A 12,155-nucleotide genomic window follows, 5' to 3' on the forward strand; every position below is an offset into this window, starting at 1 on the left:
GAGAGAGGGGAAGGCGGACCAGAACTGTCTCTCTTGCTGTGCATGAACACGGGACCTGAATAGAACTCCATGTCACAGGCTGAGCGTGGGGGCTGTGAGGAGGCAGGCAGCTTGATTCAGTTCCTGCTCTTCCCCTTGAGTTGGTGGAGGTCTGGGAGAGTGGTCACAAGGGTCTCAGAGAAGGGCTATTGTCCTTCATTCTTTCTCCGAGCAGAGCCCCCAGGGCCCCTTCTGGGCCCCACCAGCTCCTGGTGATGGCTCAGAGCTTCCCTAGCAGGCAGGGCCTGTGGGTGGTGGAGGGCGGTAAGCAGAGCACAGGTGTGCAGTGGCTTTGGGTGGAGTGCAAGGGCTATTCTTGCTCTGGTGGCATTCTTTCATGGGACAAAGTTTCAGAACAGCCCCTTGTCACTTGTTGCACCCGGGACGACCTGCTGGCTGCCTTCTGGCCCAGCAGCCCAAGGGAAGAGGGTGTGGGCCTCCTGCCCACACAACACTTGGGCACTGCATGGCCTGATAACTCACAGTTTTCAAGGCCGTTCTAGGGTCCTGCTCATTTACATGACCTCTTTCTCAGCATCTTTTAAGTTTACCTCCTCTCAAGTGCAGAGTGACATTTAGCGGATGCCAGATTTTAACTTGACTTCTTAAGAAGAGAGCTGGAGGAGGTGTTGTCTCCCGAAGTACGCACTGCTCTTCACCTCATCTTGAGAAGATGGTAAAGTCTCATGATGAAAATGTTTAACAGGAAACATGCAGAAAATGGATAAAAGAAAAAGTCAGAGTGATGTTTCAGCTTCAAAATATGACTGAAGAAATGAAAATGCTTTACACGGGTTATGAAGGCTTGCCCAGACAAGATAACCTGTGCTGAGCTGGGCTCAAATGCGGCAAACCCAAAGCACCAGTCTTCCGCACAGAGTCCACACTGCTCCCCTGGTGGTCATGGAGACCCAGTCGCGCGCTCTGCTCCACAGTGATTTCGAAAGTCTGTCTATGGCTATATTTGAATCTAAAGCTTATTCATTTAATGTCATTCCTTCATTCAGAGAGCATTTAGTGAACTCCTACTGTATGCCTCACATCGCCTGGCACACACAAGTACAGTGGTGAGCGAAATGCCGCCCTGGCTTCACATAGGCCAGTGAGGAGCAGAGGGTGGTCATAAAGACCTGGACATGTCCAGCCAGAGCTGTGGGCGGTGCTGGACAAGCCAGATCAGGGGAGCCCCAGCCCCAGAAGACATGCTTCCCTTTTCAGCATCAGGGGTTGTTTTGCCATTTAAGGAAGACAGAGGACAAGGACCCTGTTACAGGCTGAGAGCTGGAGAGACTCGCATGACCAAGGCACATCCTTCCCTCCTGGGAAGCAGGGTGGTGGCTCCTGAAGAGTCCGTGTCCACATCCTCCATGTCAGCAGTGTCACTGCACAGACACGCTCAGGGCACAGGAGCCTGGTGGCCCACCCCGGCTGGCCCAGGTATCAGGGCACGGTTCCCTGGTGAGGACGGTAGAGAGGAACACAGTGAAGAGGCACCCACCATGCAACCAGGCCTGCGGGCTGGAGGCCAGGCCAGAGGGGCCCTGGGCAGGGGTCAGACTGTGCCAGGTGTCAGTCATGGAGCAGGGACCCTCCCAGAGTCATGTGACCTCCAGATGCTGGGGGCATGGCAGCCACGATGAGCTGTGGGTGATGGGGTCCTGACGCCTTTAGGAGACTCTTGTGTTGGAGAGGATCCCTGCTTTGTCCTGACTTGGGGGGTTGAGGGGAGACAGTGGGTTTTAGTGCCACTGACTTAGGAGAATCAGGCAGTGAGAGGGCCCTGGGTGAGCGGGCAGGACCCACTTTTGGGGCAGCTTTAGTTTGAGAGGACAGCAGGGGCAGGTGTCCAGGGCCCAGTGATGTGCAGGGAAGGGCGGTTAGGGTGGGGGCTCCAGCCAGAGCTGGTAGCAGTGGGCACCCTGGGATGGCCCCTCTGTTTTGGTGAAGTCCCCACGCCAGCGCCCCTGCTACAGCCCTCAGCCCCTCCTCTGGGGGCTCCAGGTCTGATGTTAGGTAGGACAGCCTCATGAATTCTCAGACATGTAACACCTCAGCCCTGATCAAGGCTGTGATCCCAGGATGGCCATAGCAAGTGACCACCAACTGGGGGCTTCAGACACCAGAAGCACATTGTCTCAGAGCTCCAGAGCTATGGTACTGGCAGATGTGGTCCCGCTGGGGGGTCCTGCCTTGCCACCTGCAGCTCCTGGCAGGTCAAGGTGCTCCTGGAGCTGTTTTCTTCCCAAGGCCTCACTTTCCTTGGTCTTAGTCTCCCCTTGCCTGTCCCTTGTCAGGATGCTTGTCGTGGGATTCAGGGCACAACCAGATAATCCAGCATGACCTCGTCTTCAGAGCCTTAGCTGATTACAGTTGCAGAGACCCTCTTCCTGAATCAGGCCACGTTCCCCCCATTCTGGGTGAGTGAAAGCACCTTTGGGAGGCCGCAATCAACTCCCTGTGAAACCTAATGAGAGTTATGGAGAGCCAACAGGGACTTTCTTGTCTCTTCCTTCCTTCACGGACCTGAAGGTTTTTCAGAGCGATCAGTTCTCTTCCTAAGAAGGCTGGGGCCCCACCCAACAGCTCAGCTCTCACCCTGCACACAATTGCCACATGTGTATCTTAATGTGACCCAGGCCGCGGATCTGCAGTCTTCCCTGAGTATATACCCTTGGCCTTGACAGGTAGCCAGAGTGCACCACAGTCTCTCTTGCCATCTTCACCAAAAGGTCTGAGCACCTAGAAGTTCTGAGGGCCCTAGTGAGCCAACCAGAAGTGAAACTGCCATGTAAAATGGGCAGGCTGCCAGCAGAACAGGACAACGTTCCCTGTGCTCCGGCCTCTCGGGGCAGGAAGAGCTCACGATCAGCCCCGACCCAGCCCGACTCGCCATCATCACCAGCTCACCGCCTGTGTTCCTTCCTCTTCAGTGGTTTGGGAAAGGTTTCAGAAGGCTCCCCTTATAGTTGGTAAAGAATCCGCCTGCAATGCAGGAGACCCTGGTTCGATTTCTGGATCAGGAAGATCCACTGGAGAAGGGATAGGTTACCCACTCCAGTATTCTTGGGCTTCCCTTGTGGCTCAGCTGGTAAAGAATCCACCCAAAATGCAGGAGACCTGGGTTCAATCCCTTGGTTGGGAAGATCCCCTGGAGAAGAGAAAGGCTACCCACTCCAGCATTCTGGCCTGGAGAATTCCAGGGACTGTATAGGAGAATTCCTATACAGTCCATGGGGTCACAAAGAGTCGGACATGACTGAGGGACTTTCACTTCAGAAGGATGTGTGTTATCTCTTAAGTGTTTGCTAGAACTCATCTGTGAAGCCATCTGGTCCTGGACCTTCAGATGTTGGCAGTTTTTTCATCATGGTTTCAGTCTCAGCAACTGTGGCTGGTCTGCTCTGGCTCACTTGTTTCCGAGCTCTGCGCAGGAATTGGTTCCACAGACAACATGTCCTTAGGGTCCTGAACTGTGTGTTCTTTTGTCATGAACAGCCTTACTGTTCACGATGAGGTGCCCCTTGGGAAAGCCACAGTTTCAGGCACTTGGCTGGGGATCACCGGCACCCCTGACCCTCCTGGAAAGGTTCACTGGTTCTGGGTTCCAGCCTGAGGGGCTCCTGAAGCAGAGCTCTGTGTCTGAGTGGAGGTGTATGTATGTGTGTGTGTGTGGGGGGGTGGGGTTGGTCCTGGGTGGGAATCAGTGGTGTTTACACTCATGCTCATGACCAGAACCAGCAGTGGACACACTGGAGACAGTGCAGCGTTATTGAGCAGGCCACTGAGTAAGGGGCCATGGGGCCATGCTCCCCAGAGACACAAGGGCCAATCTGGAAAATGGCAGGAGGATGGAATGCAGGAACCCTCTGCCCTTTCCTGGAGCCGGGTGAGAAGCAGGGCTGTGGCTGGGGCCTGGAGAAGGGAGATGCGGATTGGCCCTGACCAGGTGACCATGGGCTGAGTCAGCCTCTGTGCCTGGCATCTGGGAGTTCGTGTGTGCAGGCCTGGCGAGTGATTTGTTGTATCCAGGTCCATTGGCCTGACAGTGCCTGACAGCTGTCAGTGTCCTGCAGTGACCTGTCCCGGGGGAGAAAGCTGCCCCAGACCATGCCATAGGGACAGCCCCCAGCTGTCACCTCCACCCAAATTATGTGTCAACTGGGTTCTTAGCCAGAGTGCAGCAGCCACTGAGACCAGGAGCCCTTACTGTCTTATCCCACAGGGGGATTGTTCTGTGACTGGTGGCACTGTGCCCTCCATCACCTGCCTGATTTTCAGGAGCCACCCAGTTGGCCTTGGGAGAGGAAGGTCCCCCTCCTCTGTGATGGGAAGTGCAGCCTGGTGGGTAGTGAGTTGGCCGAGCTGGTGGGCCCAGAGCATCCCATCCCAGGAGCTTGAGCTGTCTGTGGGGTACGACCACTGTACTTACAGCACGCAGCCCAGCCAATTAGGTCATAGGGTCTTAGGCATTTTATACCGAGTTAAAGCTTCCTGGTTCAGGTAGTAATACTTTGGGAAGTCTCACAATGCCTTAAGAGGGTGTTATGAGCAGAATATTTCACTGTGCAATTTTACTTGCCATGCCCATGTCTCCTGCATCTCCTGAATTGGAATGCAGGTTCTTTACCGCTAAACCTTCCCTGGTGACATTTGCTTCTGAGCATGTTGTCCTTGGAGATCAGGGTCACCCTTAACTGTGGGGCTGTTGCACTCTCCTCGCTCAGGTGCCTGTGGGGAGGTCAAAGCTGAGGTCTGAGGGGAGCTGCTTGGCCCTTGACCTTTGTGCCTCCATCCCCCTGGGGTCACCAGCCTTGGCCTAACCTCCAAGTCACCCAGCCCCCCATGCCCAAGGCTCCATCCTTGTCTTCCTCCCCTACTTTCCCTGCCCTTGGCCACCTGTCTGCCTCACTCTGGGCTGCCTAGTGGGAGTCCTCGACTGGAACACCAACTTCTGAGAGCAGGGCTGGGTGTCCCCATTCTGCCCACTGCAGCCCCTGTGCAGAAGTGAGTCCCAGTGGCAGGAGAATGGGATTGGGAACCCATAGCAGCTGGACCGAGAAAACGTTTAGGTTCAGGGCATGGGAGTTCCAGCTCCCTTATCTTTTAAAAGTGAAAAAAAAAAACACCTCTTCCACTTTGAAACACACACACACAAACACACACGTGATGACGATACATCCTTGTGCCAGTCACTGATGGCACACTTTATATGCCATCCTTCCTTGTGGTGCCACAGTGATGCCCATTGCACAGGTGATATGAGCAAATTGAGGCCAGGGAGGCTCCCTGCTCGAAGTCACTCCACTGGTGAGTTTGGGCCCAGATTTGAATCCAAGCAGCCAGGCTCCAAGATTCCTGCTCTTAAGTAACATTTATCCTGCCTCTGAAGCTTTTTTCCCTTGGTTGTGACAGCAGGTCATGCCGATTGAAAGAAGTTTATAAAACCCTGAAAATAATTTTAAAATCTTGAACAAACAATAAAATCTTAAATGAATGCCATCCAGAAATTGCTATCAGTATTTTGCTGTGTGCCTCCCTAGGTTTTCTCTGCATGTCTGGTACCAGGTCTGCAGTAGTTGCTGTGCTTCCATTATAGGGATCATCATAATTAACCGTGTCCTCCCGATAAACCATTTGACACCTTTTATGCCTCTGCACTCTCCATTCCTGACGTGTATTTCCTTTTAACTAGGGACAAGGGTCACCAGAATACTGGCCATTTCACAAGGTCTCCTTTAGCAGGATGATTTTCCTACTGTTGCATAAGAGCGGTCCTCTTCCCTTCCATGTAGACTGGTTTTCATCTTTCAAATATGGTTGCTCTGAAGTGAAAATGTCTCCTTGGAATTAACCATCCGAGGCATCTGATAGACCTAGATGTTCATGGAGAAGGATGCCTGGAACACCTGCAAAGCGGCCTTGTGGAACCAGGACATGGCTGCTGAAACAGAGAGTAACTGCATTTCTCCCCTGCTAGGTGAAATGGATCCAGCAACAGGAAGTTAAACGGCGGGTGAAGAGACAGGTGCGAAACGACCCGCAGGCACTTTATTTCAACGATCCCATCTGGTCCAACATGTGGTACATGGTAAGTAGGCCATGGGCCTCTGTCCCCGCCCTGTGTTTCTGAGATGGGTCAGCTCCAGACAGACGGACTTCTTTTGCATGTAGAACCCCTATTTCAGTGCTGTCAGGCACATGCTCTCTTGTGAATCTGTCATTATGTGAGGGTCAGGGTGAAGGGCCCCCGGAGCAGGGGAGGGTAGGTGGCACCTTGAGCCGTGGATGGAGCCCCTGAAGGGCGGGAACACCAGGGAGAGCCGTGGGGACATGGCCTGGCTGGGGCAGGAGGGCCTTCCGTGTACACGTGGCCAGGTCAGGGCGGGAGAGCGATGCAGCCCTCCTCGATGACTCTTGCTAGGACCAGGAGGAGGAATGGAGGTCCTACCCTGTCCTCCCACTAGCACCACAGCACCTCTGTTGGGCTGGCAGGTCTGTGTCAGGCGTGTCTGTGCTGGGGGCTTTGTGTCTCGTGTGCCTGCAGCACTGTGGTGACAAGAACAGCCGCTGCCGGTCAGAAATGAACGTCCAGGCGGCATGGAAGCGGGGCTACACGGGAAAGAACGTGGTGGTCACCATCCTGGATGACGGCATAGAGAGAAACCACCCAGACCTGGCCCCGAACTACGTAAGTGGAGTCTTGGCGCTGGCTCCCTGAGACGCTCACCTGCGCTGGTCATTACCTGAGACGACGTACAGCATAACCTGCTTAAGCCCCCCCGCCCTGCCCCATTATGTTACAGTACGGAAACCGAGCTGGCAGTGCTGGTGAGCCCAGCTGCCCAGAGCCAGGGGTGTTTGAGAGGGTTCCCGGGCGCTGCTGGGGCCCTGAGGGGCTCAAATGTGTGTGCTTGGGTGTGTGTGTGGGGTGTCCCCTCTGCACACATGTCTGTGTGCCTGTTTACCTTCAGATCGGCGTGTGTGGGGGTTGTGTGTGTGTGTGTGATGGTTGTGTGTAGGGACCCTCTGCCTGTTACTCCTCCAATGGTGCAGAGAAAAGAACCTGGCACGTGGTAACTTTTGAGAACTGCCTTCGAGATTCTAAGGCACTTGGGTGCCTCGGTTACATCAGTCATCTCATGTTGGTTGGGTAGATGGTTATGCACCCTTAATGATGTCAGTTTTTTAATTTTATCTTCTTAAAACATTTATTAAAGTAAAGTTGATTTATAATGTATTAATTTTTGCTGTCTGGCAAAGTGACTCAGCTATATATGTGTAAAACATTTTTTCTGTTACAGTTTATCACAGGATATTCAATATAGTTCCCTGTGCTGTGTAGTAGGACCTTGTTATTTATCTACCCTATATATACTAGTTTGCGAAGGATGACAGTTTTGAAGTCAACAATCAGGAGAGCTTTTACAACATGTCTTAAAGGAAGATAGGAGATTATACAGATAATATATAAAGCAAAAACATACATATTAAAAATATAAGATGAAGGGAATTATGAGGCATAGCTAACGCATGGATGAACCGTGAAGACAGTACCTGGGTCACGAAACGACACACACTGATTGTTACTGAAATCGCAAGTCTGTGTGCCCAACACACAGTGAGGCCCATCATATACTAAACATTAGACTTTGGCGCAGAGAAAAGTTTATTATAGGTTCATACAAGCAGATGGGTGGCTCATGCCCTAAGAACCCCAAAGTTACTGAAAGCTTTCAGTGAGGCCCTTTAAAAGCAAAAGGTGAGGGAGGGCCAAGGTTGGTTGTTGCAGACTTCTGTGTGTCAGATCCTTTGTTCCTGAGGTCAGGTGGTCAGGTAATGGTGTTCCTGTAAATCTCTACCAGATGAATGTTATTCTCTGTCCTGTCAAGAAAGCAAGGTCCCAAGGCACAGCTTTCACCCTTCAAGGTCCCAGTCCTGGCTCAGAGGAGACAGGTCTCAGTTGGCAACTCCCTCAGGGCCATGAGGGAGCCAGGCATCCAACCCACTGATCCTCAGGCTGCTTAGGCCGCCCAAATGGGGAGACCAGGTCCCACAGACTGTGACCCAAACAGATGGGCACTGCTAGTTAGGTCGCAGAGACAGGGATGGGGGAGAGGTTCACGGCTGCTTCAAGGCCTGGGGTAAAGTTAGTGGGTGGCCTTGGCAAGGGCTCTGAGGGCCATAGTCTCCAGTCTGCTTCCTGGGCCTCCAGCTCACTGAAGGCTGGGTAAGCTGCAGGGCCTCCAGGAGAAGGCCTGAATCTGCCTCTTACCTCACTCTCCACCTGATGACCACCACGCCACTGACCCTTGACTCAGTCACTGCCACAGTGGTTCCTTGGTGTCAGGTGCTAGTGGTCAGGGCCCACTGTAGCACTGACCAATAGCTGAGCAGCACAAATAATGGTCACTCATTGACAGTCGGCTGCTTGTGGGGCCGGGCCCATTGAGGCACCAGAGTAGTGGCTGAGGAGCCCTGTTGCCTAGTAACAGGGAGCAGAGTAATGGCTGCCTGCTAATCCTTCTCTGTTACATGATCTCATGTAGGTGAGGTCCCTGGAGTAGTTGCATTCATAGAGATGGAAAGCAGACGGTGGCTGCCAGGGGCTCAGGAGGGAGGATTAGGAGTTAGTGTTTAAGAGGTGCAGAGTTTTGCAAGATGAATCCTGTGGATGGATGGTGCTGGCAGCCACACAGCTTGTGGATGTACTTAGCACCATTGAGCTGTAAAAATGGTTAGGGTGGTAAATTTTATGTGTATTCACCACATAATTATATATATGTATAATTGTTGTTACAGTAAGAGAGTGCCCGGCTTGTTTCTGTTTGCAGTCGAGGCCTAAAACCAGTTATAAACAGAGTTGTGATACACTGAGCCACTTCTCTTTGGTCACCAAGGTTTCATTTTTTAGGATTCGTACGCGAGCTATGACGTCAATGGCAATGATTACGATCCGTCTCCGCGGTACGATGCCAGCAACGAGAATAAGTACGTCCTGGGTCACCTGCCTGACCCCTACCTGCTTCCTTCTCTGTTGCTGTCCCCACAGATGGTGGAGCCAGCTCACATGGGGACCCTAGGCTGGAGATGGGCCGGGGGCAGCTCTCTGCCTCCTGGTGGGGTCTGGGGCTGACCACCAGGAGCAAACCCCACACCGCCTTCCAGGCTCGCAGGCTCAGTGGGTTTGGCCCCTTCCTGTGGGCTGTCACTCTGCTGGTCAGCTGCAGTGGGTGTTGGGCCAGCATTATTCCTGTTTGCAACATTGTCGGAATATCTCATGGTCTGCACAGCCAGCTTTGTCCAGATCACAATGTGTTCTCTCGGACCACTCAGTCAGCATCCAAGCCTTCTTGACCCTGTCTTTGACCTCACAAGGGCAGTGGTGGAGGCCCAAGTGATGCTGGGGCTGGCTGTGTGGCTCTGTGCAAGTGGGGTGACCTTGCTGAGTCTCGGTGTCTTAGAGATGCCTTGTGTCCTGATGCTTCCTCCTCCGAGGGCTGGGCGCAGGGGTGAGATGATGGGTGAGGGACACACCGTTACTGTTCGGTCATTGAGACTTGTGATAGGGGGAGTGGGGGTGGTCTGGAGAGACTGGGGGACTTGGCACCATTGGTAGCAGCCCTGGGGGTGATGTCTAGTTTCCCAAACCTGCCTGGGTGCTCCTGTCCAGTGTCCGGCCAGACCTTCCTCCATCAGCTGGCCCTGTGCATTGGCTCTTCCCCTTCTTCCAAACGTGTTTAGAGGATGGTGGAAGCCCTTTCTTTCTTTCCCCTGCCGACACGAGGCCTTCAAGGTGTGTCCTCCTCAGCGTTCCCTGTTTCAGTCCATTTGATGCTGAGGTTGGAGTCCCGGTGCCCCAGCGGAGCCCCGCAGGAAGGCTCAGCCAGTGGAGGCAGTTAGTGGGCTGGCCGCAGTGCTCCCAGCACCTGTGAAGGCCTGGCCTCACCTCCCAGGTGCCCTACCCACTCCATGGCCACCACGCTGGGGCTGCAGGGGTGCAGCGGGCAGGGAGGGACCACCCAGATGTGGCGTGGTGAGTCCCGAGTGGGACCCTGGGCCCATGACTCAGGGACAGCCCCAGCTGCAGGCACACATGGTCCAGAGTGTGGACGGAGGGAGGGCTGCCCCGGGGGCTGACCCTTGGGCTCAGGACTGGCTTTAAAGGTGGTTTTGATTCCAAATCAGTGATTCTCACCTCTGAAGGGCCTTCTCAGAGATGTGCCTGCTGTAGGTGGCAGAGTGGGGTCATTACTGAGGAGAGTGCTGACCTCAGGTCACCTCTTCCTATTCCACCTACTGCTGTTGAGTGTTCCGTGTCCAGCCGTCCTCCTTGCCCTCTGCTGGAATGGCTGTGGAGAGGTGTGTGGGGGGAGGGGTCTGCCCAGGGTGAGCACAGGGTAGGGAGAGGGCTCAGGGGACAGAACCTAAGCCTTTGTTTGTTCTTATTTCATCTTGCAGCCAGGCCAGCATCTGTACTGTGCTGTTAGTCAGGGGGACGCAGAGCCTGGGGGTGGGATGAGGAGGCTGTGGGTGCCCAGCACAGCCCAAATCTGATACAGGTGCATCACATCTGCAGGGCAGCCTGTGGGGCACATGGATGGCCCAGCAGTGATGGGGAGAAATGGGGGACGGCCTCAGTGTCCCCCAGCTTAGGGACAATGGCTCTTCTCACAGGAGGGTCCTGCCACGGGGGCGCACGGATGGCCCAGCAGTTATGGGGAGGATTGAGGGAGGACCTCGGCGTCCCCAGCTTAGGGTCCTGATTGCCTTCTCTCCTTCCCGCAGACATGGCACTCGCTGTGCAGGAGAAGTCGCCGCCTCCGCCAACAACTCCTACTGCATAGTAGGGGTTGCATACAATGCCAAGATTGGAGGTGAGGCCCAAGTGCACTGCCGAGGGGCTCAGGCTGTCCTGGGTGCAGGGTGCAGTCCCCTGAAGGTCTGGGCAGCTGCACTCCCCATGGCATTAGACCGAGTCGGATCCTGGGCCTCACCTCACACTGCCGGGGGCCTGTAAAGCCTCCGTGGGTGCTAGTGTCTGGCCCCTGAGTCACCGCTGTCAAGCTGACTGCTCCGTGAAGCCGCTGGGTCCTGCTGCTGGCCTTCCCAGGCTTGCCAATCACTCTCCCAGCAGAATTTATGGTTTTCACCTGAGAGGAAGCCTAACCTTGGCCCCAACTCTTGCTGTAGCCTCCTGGCCCACTGTACCTGCCCCTCAGCTTTAGCCAGAGAACATTTGTCACAGTGACCCACAGACTTGCCTGGTCTCCCCTGTTTGTCTTGGTGGACTTGTAGCATTCACATCACCCCAAAAGCCTCCCTGCCTCCCTTTTGGGTCAGTCCACCCATGACTTACAGTTGCCCATGCCCAAATGTGCTTCCGTGGAGGCTCTCGAAGCTGGATGCTCCCGCCTTGTTCTCCAGGGGGTCAGCCTTCCAGGGCCCTGTAGGGAACACTACCTGACCCAGGATATCTCTGGCTCTGTTGTTTATTTTCTCCATTGGAGAGTCAGGCTTCTCTTGTCAGCATGGGGCTTTAAGAGCAGAGAGTCACGCAACTTCCTCTTGCCTCCCCCGCCCAAGCCTGGCAGTTGGTCATTTCAGAATGGCAGAGGGTCATTCAGCATGTCCTCTGCAGTGTCTTGTAGGTGCATGAGGCTGAACTGGCACTGAGCAGGTGTGTGCCAGGCCTGAACGGTCCCCAACCATCCACTTGGCCTCGGGGCACTGCATGCTCACCTGTGGCTCTGGCCCTCAATTTGAAAATGCTCATGTGCACGCCAATGGCTGTGCTGGGTGCCTCCTTCCCATGGCATGGCCTTCTCGGCTGCTTTTCCTTTATGAAGGGGCCGTAGCTCCTTCAGCTCTGTGATGAGCAGTGAAGGGTGGGGAGGTTGGGCCAGGGGTTCTATGGGTCACTCAGTCCTTGGGGAGTTTCTTGAGTTTTGAGAAAAGGCTCCCCAGTTTTCAGTTACTGAGGACTCTCCACCTGCCCTGTCCCTGGAAACCTTTGAAGTGGCTGGGACTTGTCAGTCTGTGACATCATTAGCCACCAAGAGCATGTCCTGCAGAGAACAGATCAGAGGACTGTCACCTGATCTCACTCCATCATGGAC

The 12,155-nt window shown here is 54.3% G+C and overlaps 1 protein-coding gene across 2 annotated transcripts in view; it reads left to right on the forward strand.

The window, feature by feature from the left end:
• Positions 1–12,155, forward strand: part of PCSK6 (proprotein convertase subtilisin/kexin type 6) — a 169,898-nt gene that overhangs the window by 58,164 nt on the left and 99,579 nt on the right. For both annotated transcript variants that reach the window (XM_070775279.1, XM_070775280.1), the window contains exons 3-6: positions 6,017–6,127; positions 6,584–6,727; positions 8,951–9,027; positions 10,825–10,913. In XM_070775279.1, the coding sequence (XP_070631380.1) occupies positions 6,017–6,127; positions 6,584–6,727; positions 8,951–9,027; positions 10,825–10,913 (421 nt within the window). The remainder of the gene's footprint in view (positions 1–6,016; positions 6,128–6,583; positions 6,728–8,950; positions 9,028–10,824; positions 10,914–12,155) is intronic.

The sequence above is a fragment of the Bos indicus genome, chromosome 21, assembly GCF_029378745.1.
Source record: "Bos indicus isolate NIAB-ARS_2022 breed Sahiwal x Tharparkar chromosome 21, NIAB-ARS_B.indTharparkar_mat_pri_1.0, whole genome shotgun sequence".
Lineage (NCBI taxonomy): Eukaryota > Metazoa > Chordata > Mammalia > Artiodactyla > Bovidae > Bos > Bos indicus.